At 38.7% G+C, this 12,316-nt stretch overlaps 2 protein-coding genes across 2 annotated transcripts in view; both read left to right on the top strand.

Moving 5' to 3' along the window:
• The window catches only part of PTPRR (protein tyrosine phosphatase receptor type R), a 180,944-nt gene extending 173,201 nt beyond the window's left edge, over nucleotides 1–7,743 (top strand). The window contains exons 13-14 of the mRNA XM_040409908.1: nucleotides 1,716–1,829; nucleotides 6,826–7,743. Coding sequence (XP_040265842.1) covers nucleotides 1,716–1,829; nucleotides 6,826–6,919 — 208 coding nt within the window. The 3' untranslated portion in view covers nucleotides 6,920–7,743. The remainder of the gene's footprint in view (nucleotides 1–1,715; nucleotides 1,830–6,825) is intronic.
• A 2,202-nt stretch (nucleotides 7,744–9,945) lies between these two features.
• PTPRB (protein tyrosine phosphatase receptor type B) overlaps nucleotides 9,946–12,316 on the top strand; it is a 158,927-nt gene continuing 156,556 nt past the window's right edge. Inside the window, exon 1 of the mRNA XM_040409891.1 lies at nucleotides 9,946–10,087. Coding sequence (XP_040265825.1) covers nucleotides 10,033–10,087 — 55 coding nt within the window. The 5' untranslated portion in view covers nucleotides 9,946–10,032. The remainder of the gene's footprint in view (nucleotides 10,088–12,316) is intronic.

Genomic DNA, 12,316 nt, shown 5'->3' with positions numbered 1-12,316 from the left:
AATGTCCAGAAAAATGTCTCTTCAAGTAAGATGAAAGCAACATATGCAGCCTTATATATACACCTTCAATTTACCTTCCTTTTTACGTGTCACAAACATATTGATTTGCTTGTTTATTGGGTTATTTTGGCTACATTGTAACATTTGGTAATTGCTAGTGGTAGGCTTCTATGATATCCTTTTTAGACAGGAGAATGCACTTACCATGACTACTGCAATGATTCACCAACACATAAGAAAACAGAAATCAAAACACTAAATGTAGGCAAAAAGATAGAACAAGAAACAAAGTAGTTTTGGGGTCTGTAGGTGTCTATGCAGAGATAGCAAGTGATATTGATGATCTTGTAATAGTGTGTAATTGTGATTGCATTGTAAAACTAGGAACAACAACAAAAAACAACTCTAAAAGCACATGACTCCAAATAAACTATATCTGATTCCTAGAAAGAAAAAAAGTTTAGAGACCTTATCTTGGTTTATGATGTTATGTTGTTCTTTGGTATTTATGAGTGTAATATTTAATAGCAATATAATACATATCAGACTACACGTTTCTTTTTAATGTATAATAGCTTCACATGCTCCAGGGGTCTGGGCAGCCATCTAGGGAGCAAGCCCCATATTTTCGAGACCACCAAATTGAGCTATAAACTGTTGAACTACTGATGTAGCCAACGTTATCTTGACTCAGGCACTCCAGGATGGTCACTTTTGTTGCGTTAACAGGTTAAGTCAGTTAATATAATATTGATTATATGTGTAGAGTATATATAGTTGAATACTTTGGAAGTTCCCAGCACCCTTCCCTCCATTGACTCTAGGAGGCCACAAGCACCAGATTTAATAAAAGCAGTCATAGTATTTCAATTATCACAACCACACTTCTAGAATCTTCTTTATATAATACTCTGAACAATATAATTACATACAGTCCTTAAAAGCTATGTACACTTTTACGATAGCATTGTTCTACACAGTTTGTTAAGCCATGGTAACAGACTACAAACAAACCCTGTGTAGTCTAATTCTCCAGCCATACTTCTTTCTATCTTCTTGAAGGTGGAAAAAAATATTTTTTTCTTCTGTATTTAGGTTAGGGGCAACTGTTGCTGAGTTTGCAAAAGATTACAGAGAATCCTATTGAAGAAAACTTAAAAATACATTTACTAAATCTACATAAAATGTGAAGCACCTTTACAAATACTTTACCTTATGTGACTGGTACCAGTGTGGCATTACATAATATTTTCTTCTTCTTTCATATCTAAGCTTAAAAGACTAGAGCAGAGGGTTGGATTTACTTTTGCAGAACAGCACCACACAAGCCAATTGCTGTGTCTGATACATAGCTAAAAGGGGTTTTCCGGGAATTCTTCATAATTTACTCATAGCCCCTAGTGAAGGACTCATACTAACTTACTTCCCGCTGCTGCTGTTCTGCACTCTGACTCTTGTTCGGTTATCTTCCAGTCCCCGGCTGGGGTATGGACATGGTCACCTGCACCACTGCAGCCAATGACTGGCATTTTCCTTCAGTTCAACATTTTCTGACACAATGACATGTCAGATAGTAAGTGATAGAGTTATGGTATACTAAATAATCCAGTGTCGACTGTAAACTAGCCAAAGCTGCATTTAGATTAGCGATGAGCTATACTACAGCTATAATAAGGTCACATACCATTAATAAACTATTGTCCATTTCTTTTCAGTGCTGGAATTGGGAGAACTGGTTGTTTCATTGCTACATCCATTGGCTGTTGTCAACTGAGAGAAGAAGGAGTTGTAGATGTATTAGGCATTGTCTGTAAGCTAAGAATGGACAGGTAAATCAAGATCACAAAAAACAGTATTGTGTATTAAGCAAGGAAATAAGCAAGTAATTGCACTTTTTTTTTCAAAACGTTTGATGTCATAGCAACATATCAAAGATTTTGATAGGTGGGGTTCTGAGTGCTAAGACCCCCAGCAATTCACTAAAACGAATTAGAAGCGCTCATCTGAGCTTTGTTTGTCCTCGCTGATACCAATGGTCTGAAGATGTCCTTATAGACTATTTATTGAGCTTGTCTTCTTTTCTGTGTTCAGCAGTAAAGAGAAACAGCGCTCAGCTAATAGCTTTTTAGACTAGTTTCACACTAGCCCATTGACTATAGTGGCACCCGGCAGCGATCCGGCCTGTTTGCGGCATTAGTTTTAGCATTCAGCCAGATAAAAAACACTACAAGCACTAATTACGGAAACAGGCCGGATCCCAACCAGGTCCTTTTATAGTCAATGGAGCATGGATGTGCTCCAGCTCTTTCCAGCTATGCTGGATATTATGAACTCCAGCAGACTGTACTTCTGCTAGAACAGCCTGCTGGTAGATTTTAAGGCTAGTGTGAAACTAGCCTAAATTCTCCTTGACACAGATCACTTTATGACAGTATGCATTTACTTCTTCATATGCAGAAAACAGTCTGCCATAAGAATGTGATGTACTACCAGCTGTGCAAGTTGAGGAACTTAACTTAAGTATTAATGACCTGTCCTTTTGTTAGGTCAAAATTGCCAGGTAGAACAGTGAAGTGGCTGTTGTAGTCATTTCAATGGTACTGAGCTTCAATACCAGACACAGCCACCCATTTCAAGATGAGCTACTTTGCCTCTGTAAACAGTGAGCATCCCAGCCTTTTCATGTGCTTATCGACAGGGTTCCTAGAAGTCAGATTCCCACCAATCAAACATTTATGCTCTATCCTAAATTTATGTCCTGGAGAGCTATTAAATATTAAATAGACAGTATTTAAAGTGTAACTGTTGTTTTAGTCTATCTTTATTATTGTGTATGGACATAAACAATTCATATTTTATTCTTATCTCATGTTATCATATGCCAAAAGTATATCCCTTTGGCTGATGTCTGGCAGGTTATTACAAATATTGTATATGTTAAGCTATACATTATTTCTAGAATGAAATCAATAGCAGATGTATCCAAACATAAGTGTTTATGATTGCATACGTTTGCATAGTATATGACTGGATCTGTAATACAAATTTGTAAAAAATAAATAAAAAAGGCTCTTTAGATATAATGGAAAGATATGGGACCATAATTGTAGTCACAGTAGTACATATATTGCATAAAATATTAAAATATGTTAGGGGTTACATGACATCATTAGAGACGCCTACCACAGGGCTCTTGTGCGTGGACAGTATACAATTCTGTGTAACTGTATTACCGTGAATTCTGAGATCCGGGAATAAAATAGGCTTGACAAGGCTTAGGTGCATGAAAATTTTACCAAACTATGATAAAATGCATAACATATATGTACAGAAGATAACATACAGAGTTAAGTAACAGTCACCTAGGCCATGAACAAATGAGCGAGCTCCCCATCGACTAGTTCCCAACATAGCATCTGGCCAACACCCATATGAAGCAAAGAGGTGGTAATCACATCTTACCCTGATAATGTCCTCAATGGAGCTGAGATTTTTTTTACATACATAGAAGTTCATACTTTCTAGCCCTTCCTAAAGGTCTTCAGTGCATAGTACTCATGTACAGTTACTTCAATCCTTAGGAATGTGGCCTGGTACCAGAGGTACCAGCACTGATAAATAGGGGCCTGTATATACTCACTAACTCACTACATAAAAAAGGATATCACTAGCTTAAAGGGGTAGGAAATAATTAATAGTGTTGATCGCGAGTATTCTAATCTCAAATTTTTATCGCGAATATCGGCACTTCGAGAATTTGTGAAGATGTAGAATATAGTGCTATATCTTTGTAATCGTGAATATTCTAGATTTTCTTTTTCATCAGTAATCTCACTGCTTCTTACTTGTGGGCCAATCAGAAGGCTGCAATATCTTTGTCTGAGCTTAGCAACATACCTAGCAACCAATAGGAAAGTTGCCTACCCCTTAATATACAAGAAACTCCCCAGCAGCCATTTTCTGCTGTTTTTTGCAGTTCTGAGAGAGAGAGAGCAGTGTCATTGCTGTGCCCTGTGCTTTGCTGAGTCATCTGGATCCTTATTCAATTACATTAGATAGTTTGTTAGCTCATATATATATAATACAGATAGTGGGAGATAGTCAGTGTAGGTTAGATAGTGATATAGTGTAGGGTGTTCCAGTTCAGGGTGTTAGGTAGTGTGATAGGAATTACTGTACTGTGCATTTACTCCAGTCTCAGGAAGCTTCTAGCAGTGTGAAAAATGTAGCAAAAGTGAGCCACGTCTATATTGTGCACGCAATAAGAACATATTACATTGCCGGTTTTCACAATCAAGAAAATAATGACTGGAGACCACGAGTTCTAGAATTTGTAAATTTATGGCGAATATTAGGCCAAAAGTTCGCGAAATATTGTGAAAACGAATATTGCCTATCCTGCTCATCACTAATAATTAAAGAGAATTAACCAATAAAAAAAGATTGCCACACAGTAACTATACAGTCTAATCCTGCTGATTACTATTTATCCTTTTGTACTGCATACTTTGTATTCTAGTTCCCTGCAAAGAGTTAAAAAGTGTCTTTCCCAGGTCCCCCATCAGTTTCTGTATCCTGGTCTCCAATGTTGACATATCACATGGACATGTGACCTCTGCCAATGATTGGCTGCCAATGACAGACAAATGTCCACATCGATGTGTCATCACTGGAGGCCAGAAAACAGAGTCCGGCAGGGGACCTGGGAAAAGTATGAACGGGAGTAGCAGGGGGATTGGTACATTGAGTATGACTCAGTTTGTTATTTTATAGCGTTCTAAGCTATTGGTAGAACATTTCAAGGGGCTGGACAACCCCTATTAAATAAACTGTAGCAGATATTTAGAATGTTCGGGTTTATGTGACTTTTATCATAGTAAATTATACCATATACAAGTTATGTATTTATACCCACAAACAGTTCAGTTATCAAATTGCGATACCTGATTTTCTAAGATCTCTCTGCGGCATAGAAAATGCATATACTGTATATTTAGTCTGATAGCAAATGATGTGTCTTGTTCATATTCAAATTGGCACACCCTACGTGACCATGAGTTCACACAGAAACTAGGCAGCTTTTCCTGTCATTTCCCAAGCAGACTGAGATGTATCCTGTCCAAATGATGGTCAAAGGGCATAATTCTGCTGCCACAAACTATTTCTGAGAAATACATCTCCCCACAGCTGATAGTGAAGCTGGTTTGGAACCACTTTAGTGGTTACATTTAGAGGTTGTCCAGCATAAAAAAAAACTTTTTCATATACCCAGTTATGGAATTCTGAGTTAACTGAGTTATGAGTTATTCTCTGTTTTGATCCTCATCTTTTTGCCACAATTAAAATCAGTCTGGATGATAATGGAGCAGGAATAGACAGCTTTGTCTAACGCTATACCAACTATTGATTGGCTTATTTTAAGACAGAATTCCAGGCCAGAATTGTGACAGAACTTTGGCACAAAATATTGCATCTTATATCACATCCAATTACAATGCAGTACCATCCCATCCCATATTCCCATGAAGCTTCCCCTTTTTGAGCAGGTTGTAAAAAATTGCAGTTGTCCCAAATAATTAGGCAGATTCAAGGCACAGACACATTAGAAAATGTGGACCACTGTGATGCTTAGTTTCCCCAGTGGTGGCATTGCAGAGCAAATGAATACTTACTGCCAGGTTTCCTCATAAATTACAGGTGATTACTGAGGGTCCTAGTAAAGGGACACTTTGGGATGTCCCTATTGTCAAGGGATGTTTTTATCAAGTTGGAATTGTCCAAAGCTGCCAACACCTTAAAGGGGTTGTAAGGGAACAAAGACTTTATCTGTACTGCCTGCAGCCTGCTTCCATGAATAGAAGATTCATACTTACCTGCTCCCCAGCGCTCCAGTCCTCCTCGCTGGCTCCGGCATATCCATGTGGCATGGTAACATGCTCCACTGCAGTCGATAAGTGGCTTAAGCTGAGATGTGGCTATAAGTGACACACTAGGTCACTTTCACACAATCAATATTTGGCAAGTATTTTACATCAGTATTTGTATGCCTGATGCAAAATATGGATCATATACTGACCATATGAAAGTGGCAGAGAAGGAATTGTGCCCAATTAGGCACTAGGGCACAGAAGAGACTACTACATCTGGCTCCATTGGCTTCACACCAAAACTTTATTTTAACACAGAGCTGCCATCAGGGCTGTAAAGCTAGTATTGCCAACAGTGACCCAGGGTAAACTGTATGGGCCCAATGGTTTAGTCATTTGTGAACATGAGGCCCGCACACTTCACATACCTGAAACTGCTCAAATCTCAATTCAATGAGGCATTCACAAGACCTAACCACATATTTACTTGACATTGAACTGCAATGTAAAGCAATGTAATGAAAAAGATATGAGTCACAATGTGAGATGGGAGTCATCAGGGCCCACTTCACTTTAGAAATATGTGCACTGTGCTCATTGGGTAACGAGGAAGAGCAAAGAGAAAACTATTTCTGCCTACTTACCCTCCCCAGAGTACCAGGACATCAAGCTATCCTTGCCCATAATGTTGGTTCTTAGAGGACTTGAGGTGGTGCCTCTTTCTATGGTTCTAAAGAGCTTCCTGTGCTCCTTACCACCTTACTTTTCTGGTCGCTCCTGCCGGTAAAGACTCTAAAGTGGTAGATGGAAACAAAACGTTCCTCCACATTATTATCCATATAATATTTTTGCTCTGAATTGATACTTTGATACTATAATTATTACACATGACTGTAGTCCGAAATGCAAGAGGACCTTATCATTACTCATAAGTGGTTATTCTTCTTTCCCTCAACAGGGGTGGAATGGTTCAGACAAGTGAACAGTATCAGTTTGTACACCATGCCCTGAGCCTTTATGAAAGCCGCCTCTCTACAGAAACAGTTCAGTGAAAGTCTGAGAGTTTAAGCAACAGAGATCTTTTTTTAGGTAATTCCCTGAATTACCGACCAGCAGTTTTTTGAAGGAGTAAAGTAGGCTCCATGGACAAGAACGTTCGCAAAAGTAAACGTGTGAGGAAATGTCGAAAACTCTGATACGGTTAGATGGACTATAGTGTGTCATTGAATGTACCTGCACTGCAGAAAGCTATGGCTGGTATAGAAGATGTATATGGATTCTCCATATGTACCCGGAAGGTGGATGTACCTTGGAAATAGGATAATCTACTGCACAGAATGTACGTACTACTGCTCCAGTGGCTGGGTATCTAACGATTATTCAATGTATATGAAATAAACGTTTGCAAACTTTGTGTCTTGTAAATGGACTGTCAGTTGTCACTCTGTTAAGTGCTATTACTTATTATGTGGTGAATCTGTCTCCTGCCCACATAAGACTATTGCTGCTAGTGTTCTCAGTACTATGATAGTTGATTTTTTTATTAAATAATATTTCTTCATTTCTGTCCAAACGGTTCAGAAACAGTGAACCTGTTATATGGAGATGTCTTCTTGTTCTATTAGCAATTGTGAATTTCCAGCAGGATATATAACAGAGCACAATGTACTTTATTCAGTGGATATGCATTTGGTGTATACTGTCGGTTGTACTACTTGCTGCGCCTCTTCTCCAAATCTGAATACAGTGTATTTGTAAATCCTGTGATTAATTTTACCTGACAACTTTATAGCATATATTGAAACTGCAAGAAATAAACCTGTTGTCTGCAGAACGATAATTTGGTGCCATAGTGGTTTTGTAATACTTTATCCAAAAGGAAATGTATAATCTCTAGTTCCATCTTTTAGTGGTGGTCTCGAGCCTGTGTCTCTCCAGCTACCTATGCAGAAAAGTTTTGGACATTTGATGATTTTGTCCATTTAGGCTAACCATGGTTCATGATGGCCGACTGTACTGCATGCAATGATCAGCCAAATGCCTCTCTAAACAATCCTACTTTTTTCTTTTGCTTTTTTTCTTCTTTAAAAAATGTCTACCTCATCTACTAGTCATGTAGATGACATATACATTCAACTGTACTCAATAGTATGTATGGTTATACGAATGATTTATTATACAAGGTGAGCACAAAAAACCACACCAATGAGTAAGAATATTCCAATAAAGTTACATTCTATATCTTTTGGAAATCAAGGATTGTTTTTGTGCTCATCCTGTATGTTCTATTAGGCACATTTACTGACAGTGAAACATTATGGGAAAGATGTCTAAAAACGAGTGAACACAAAAACTGGAGGAATGCCCATAGCAACCAGTCTTAATCTAACCAGCCCTTGGGTGCGAAGGGCAACAACACAGTTTTTCTTTACATTGTTTTAATCAATTAAATTAATCTTTGATATAAGACAGCGATTGATGACCAAAAATGTGAAATTTGAAACAGTGTTTAAAATGCCTTTTACTCCTCTACATGTGCCACACTATAACGCCAGTGCACTGGTAATGGTATTAAATGGTTTACAAGTACAATTCAAGTAGAAGCACAGCAACAAGCACAAGGAAAAAGTGCCATTGAAATATTGTTGTGGTGTGGAATGCAGTGAATGTCATAGAAATGAGATAAGAAACAGTATTAGATTTACAAGATTGGAGGTATAGTATTGGACTTAAAGGGCATCTATCAGCAGATTTGTACCTATGACAGTGTCTGACCTGTTGCATGTGCATTTGGCATCTGTTTTTGTCCTATGTTCATATGTACAACAGGGGCTTTGTCATTACACTTAGAGGCTTAGCACTCTCTGCCCTTTTGTTGACATGACCAGGCAGTGAAGACATCATCACACCTGGCCCTGTCAATCAAAGTGGAGAGGGCACAGCAGTTGCAGAGCACACAGAGCCTCTAGGTGTAACGGCAACGCCCCCCTTGCTCCTAGAGGCTCATTTGCATATACATCATTTTTCTCAGTAATGCGGGCTTAGATTTCTGTCTTTTTGCAGATTTGGTTTAGATCTTTTGCAGGGCCGGTTTAGTCTGCCAATATCCCCATATTATGTATTTGATTATGTCTTTTGCCACTATTGACTCACCCCAGTATACATTTTTAGCATTATATGTATTTATTCACATGGAATATTGATATTTCATGACACAATTCTGTAGTGTGTATAGTGCCAGGATGGTGCCTGTTCTGTCACTTCCCCCTTTGTGTTATACATTGTAACTTAATAAAACACAATTTTTTATGGGTACTTTGCAGGCTCCATTTTTTGGTTTTGGTTGTTTGGTATACTTGGGAGTTCTTACCGGGTTATTTGAATTGGTTAATCCCTTTACCAGCCACAACAATTCGTTGATACACTAGGTTTTGGCAATAGGGACATCTATGGTCGTTTTATGCTATTGATTTATCAGTAATGCAGGCACATATGAACATGGGACCAACACGGATGCCTTCAGATGCCAAGTGCACATGTAACAGATCAGCCAGTGTCATAGGTACAAATCTGCTGACAGAAACCCTTTAAATGTATGTTATCAATAAAAAGTGTATCACAAAAATATACATCTAAGAAACTGAAGAGCCCAAGACAGTATAAGCATGTAATTGACTCTCCACTGTATAACTGATCGTGTCCACCTTTACTATTTTTACAGTCCAGTCCTCTATATACTATAGCTATACCAGTCACAGCAATGGATCTAACACAGATGGACACCACAGCACTCAGCAGAAATCCAAGGCAATTAACAATTTCCTTTTCCCAGCAAAGCGCCAGATCTGTTGGAGGTATGCCGTTATAGGCGGACACATTGCACCCCCTCTGGTGCAGGTTGCTGGGTCATCCTAATGTGCTTATTTTGCAGTCTTAGTTGCTCTTCCCTGAGATCTCTGTCCAAGGTCCAGACACAAACATATATATAGATATTAAATCAATGCTGAGGACTTATGCACGCTGGTGTAGAGTCCCCAAAACAATTGAATAGAAGGAAGTTCTCGTCACTGACTTTTTCCCTCTGTGAAGGCTCATTTCCTTCCTAAAGTTAGCTTCACTTATCTAAGTTGTTGGACAGAAGTATGGAGTGACTGCTAGGTGGAAAATGGATGCATTTGTACGTGTTCTGCTGGCGATCTGCTTGTTCTACAGGATAACAGGTAAGTGAGGAATCCAGGTGGGAATTACTGATATAGAAGTGTAGGTAATACCAGGGAACATGTGGATAGAAATGATTCATCCATATCAAATCAGATGAGTCTCATAAGCCGGCACTGTACACTGTACATGTGTGAAAACAGGAACCCCAGCAGACATAATAATCCATAGTGGTAAAATCCTTCGTACAGCTAGCTTCATTCAGGCAGTCACTGGTCTCCAACAGAAAGGTAGTGCGGGCATTCAATGCCAGAGCCTATAAAGAGTGTTCTTCATGTTTTTGACCTCTTATTGTACTATTTTACAAATAATATGATTTAGGCTGCATGCACAGGACCTGTATTTTGGAGTCTGCAAACCGCGGATCCGTAAAATATGGATATCGGCCGTGTGCATGCTGCAACTTCTTTGTAAAAACGCCTATTTGTGTCCACAAAATGGACAAGAATATAGCATGTTCTATAATTTGCGGATTGGCTGCACCGATGCGGACAGCATATGGATGACATTTGTATGTTGGCCGCATTTTTATGGCTCCAAAGAAATGAATGGGACCGTGTGCGATCCGCAAAAAAAATGCAGATCGGACACAGACCAAAGATACGGTTGTGTGCATGAGGCCTTAAGGATGCATTTAAAATGCATCCAATGCTTTGAATTAATGTATTTCAGATTCATATGTCCCAAGCCTGGCCTTTGGATGAAATGTGGTGAACCTGATTGAAATCCCAGCCTCCTAATTAGCAAACACTGTCTGCTCATCAGTATCAGTCTCCTCATTGGAGAGTGTCCAACATACATCAATAGTAGCCTTAGCAATTGTGTCGCCTCTACGTCAAAAATATTTACATCTTGATATGAAGGATTGAAGGGTATATATATGGTGCAGTTTTTGGTGCTATTCTCACCTCTAGATGGCACTGCTTCTTCAGAATGTTGATAATTCATTTTATATTGAGCCATAAAGCATATTTATGAAAATGTATAAATAATAAAAAGTCTATAATGTAAAATTAAACAGAAGGTGTGACCTGATGGATGATTTTAAAATGTTCACACAGTATTTAATATAGGCTCTTCAAATGTCAGATGGGTAAGGTGACATTCACCATAGGTATACCCTATGTGGCCTACTTCTTTATGGTAATGATGCAAACAATAGGTTTCTAAGAAATGTGTGTGTTTTTTTTAACTTATACTGTATATCATAGTGCCTGTTCTGTGGTGCTGTACAGATATTGTCATAGCTAACATTATTATTATTAGTAGTAGTACTAGTACAGTAACTTCTATATGCAACTAGTATATTTCACATGATGTAGCTACAGTAGGCAGAAATCCACCCGCATATATAGCATATGTTTATGTAAGTAGGATATGTTTATTAAGCAATATTTAGCATTATGACTTTCAGCTATTTCACAAGCAGGTTGTTATACCTTTATTGTACCTTTTTAGAGTCAATTATATGGTTAGTTAAAAAACTGATTTTGACTTCATACAGGTAAATGCAGCTAAAATAAAAGCCAAATACCGGATGTCATCAGGGGTGAAAGGCAAAATGCATAATTTTTTTGCCTCCTACCCCCGGTGACACCCAGTATGGCGAAATATATAGTCTCAACTTTGTCAGGAAGTTTGAAGTTGAGGGAGGACTGCAACCCACTCAGCAGTAAACAGATAGCCACAATCAGGATCCAGCTGCACATGTACACCGACAGTGAAATACTGACTAGATACAGACATTGGGGCAAATATATCAGTCAGTACCTCTGGAAAGTCTCTAGTTTTGCATCAGAATTTGCAGTGCATGCATGCTGCGCCAAATATCTGAAGTGCATGCACCACATTTTTGTTTCATTTACAACATGCTAGACACAAAGGGGGGTCATTTATCAAACTGGTGTAAAGTAGAACTGGCTTAGTTGCCACTAGCAACCAATCAGATTCTTCCTTTCATTTTTCAAAGGAGCTGTCAAAAATGAAAGGTGGAATCTGATTGGTTGCTATCGGCAACTAAGCCAGTTCTACCTTACACCAATTTGATAAATGACCCCCAAGATGCAGCGGCCAATTGTCAGGAAGGAAGCGTTCCTTCCCAACAGTCAGCTGCTCATTTAGTGAAGAAGACTGTTCATTTGCATGCAGCGATCTCCACTGTATGAGGATGGATTGAATCCCACGTCCTCATACAGAATCATGGCTTCTGAGCAACAGATCGCTGTTTAGAC

Source organism: Bufo bufo, chromosome 1 (assembly GCF_905171765.1).
Source record: "Bufo bufo chromosome 1, aBufBuf1.1, whole genome shotgun sequence".
Taxonomy (NCBI): domain Eukaryota; kingdom Metazoa; phylum Chordata; class Amphibia; order Anura; family Bufonidae; genus Bufo; species Bufo bufo.
Note: the sequence above shows the minus strand (reverse complement) of the source record. Positions and strands in the feature narration are given on the sequence as shown.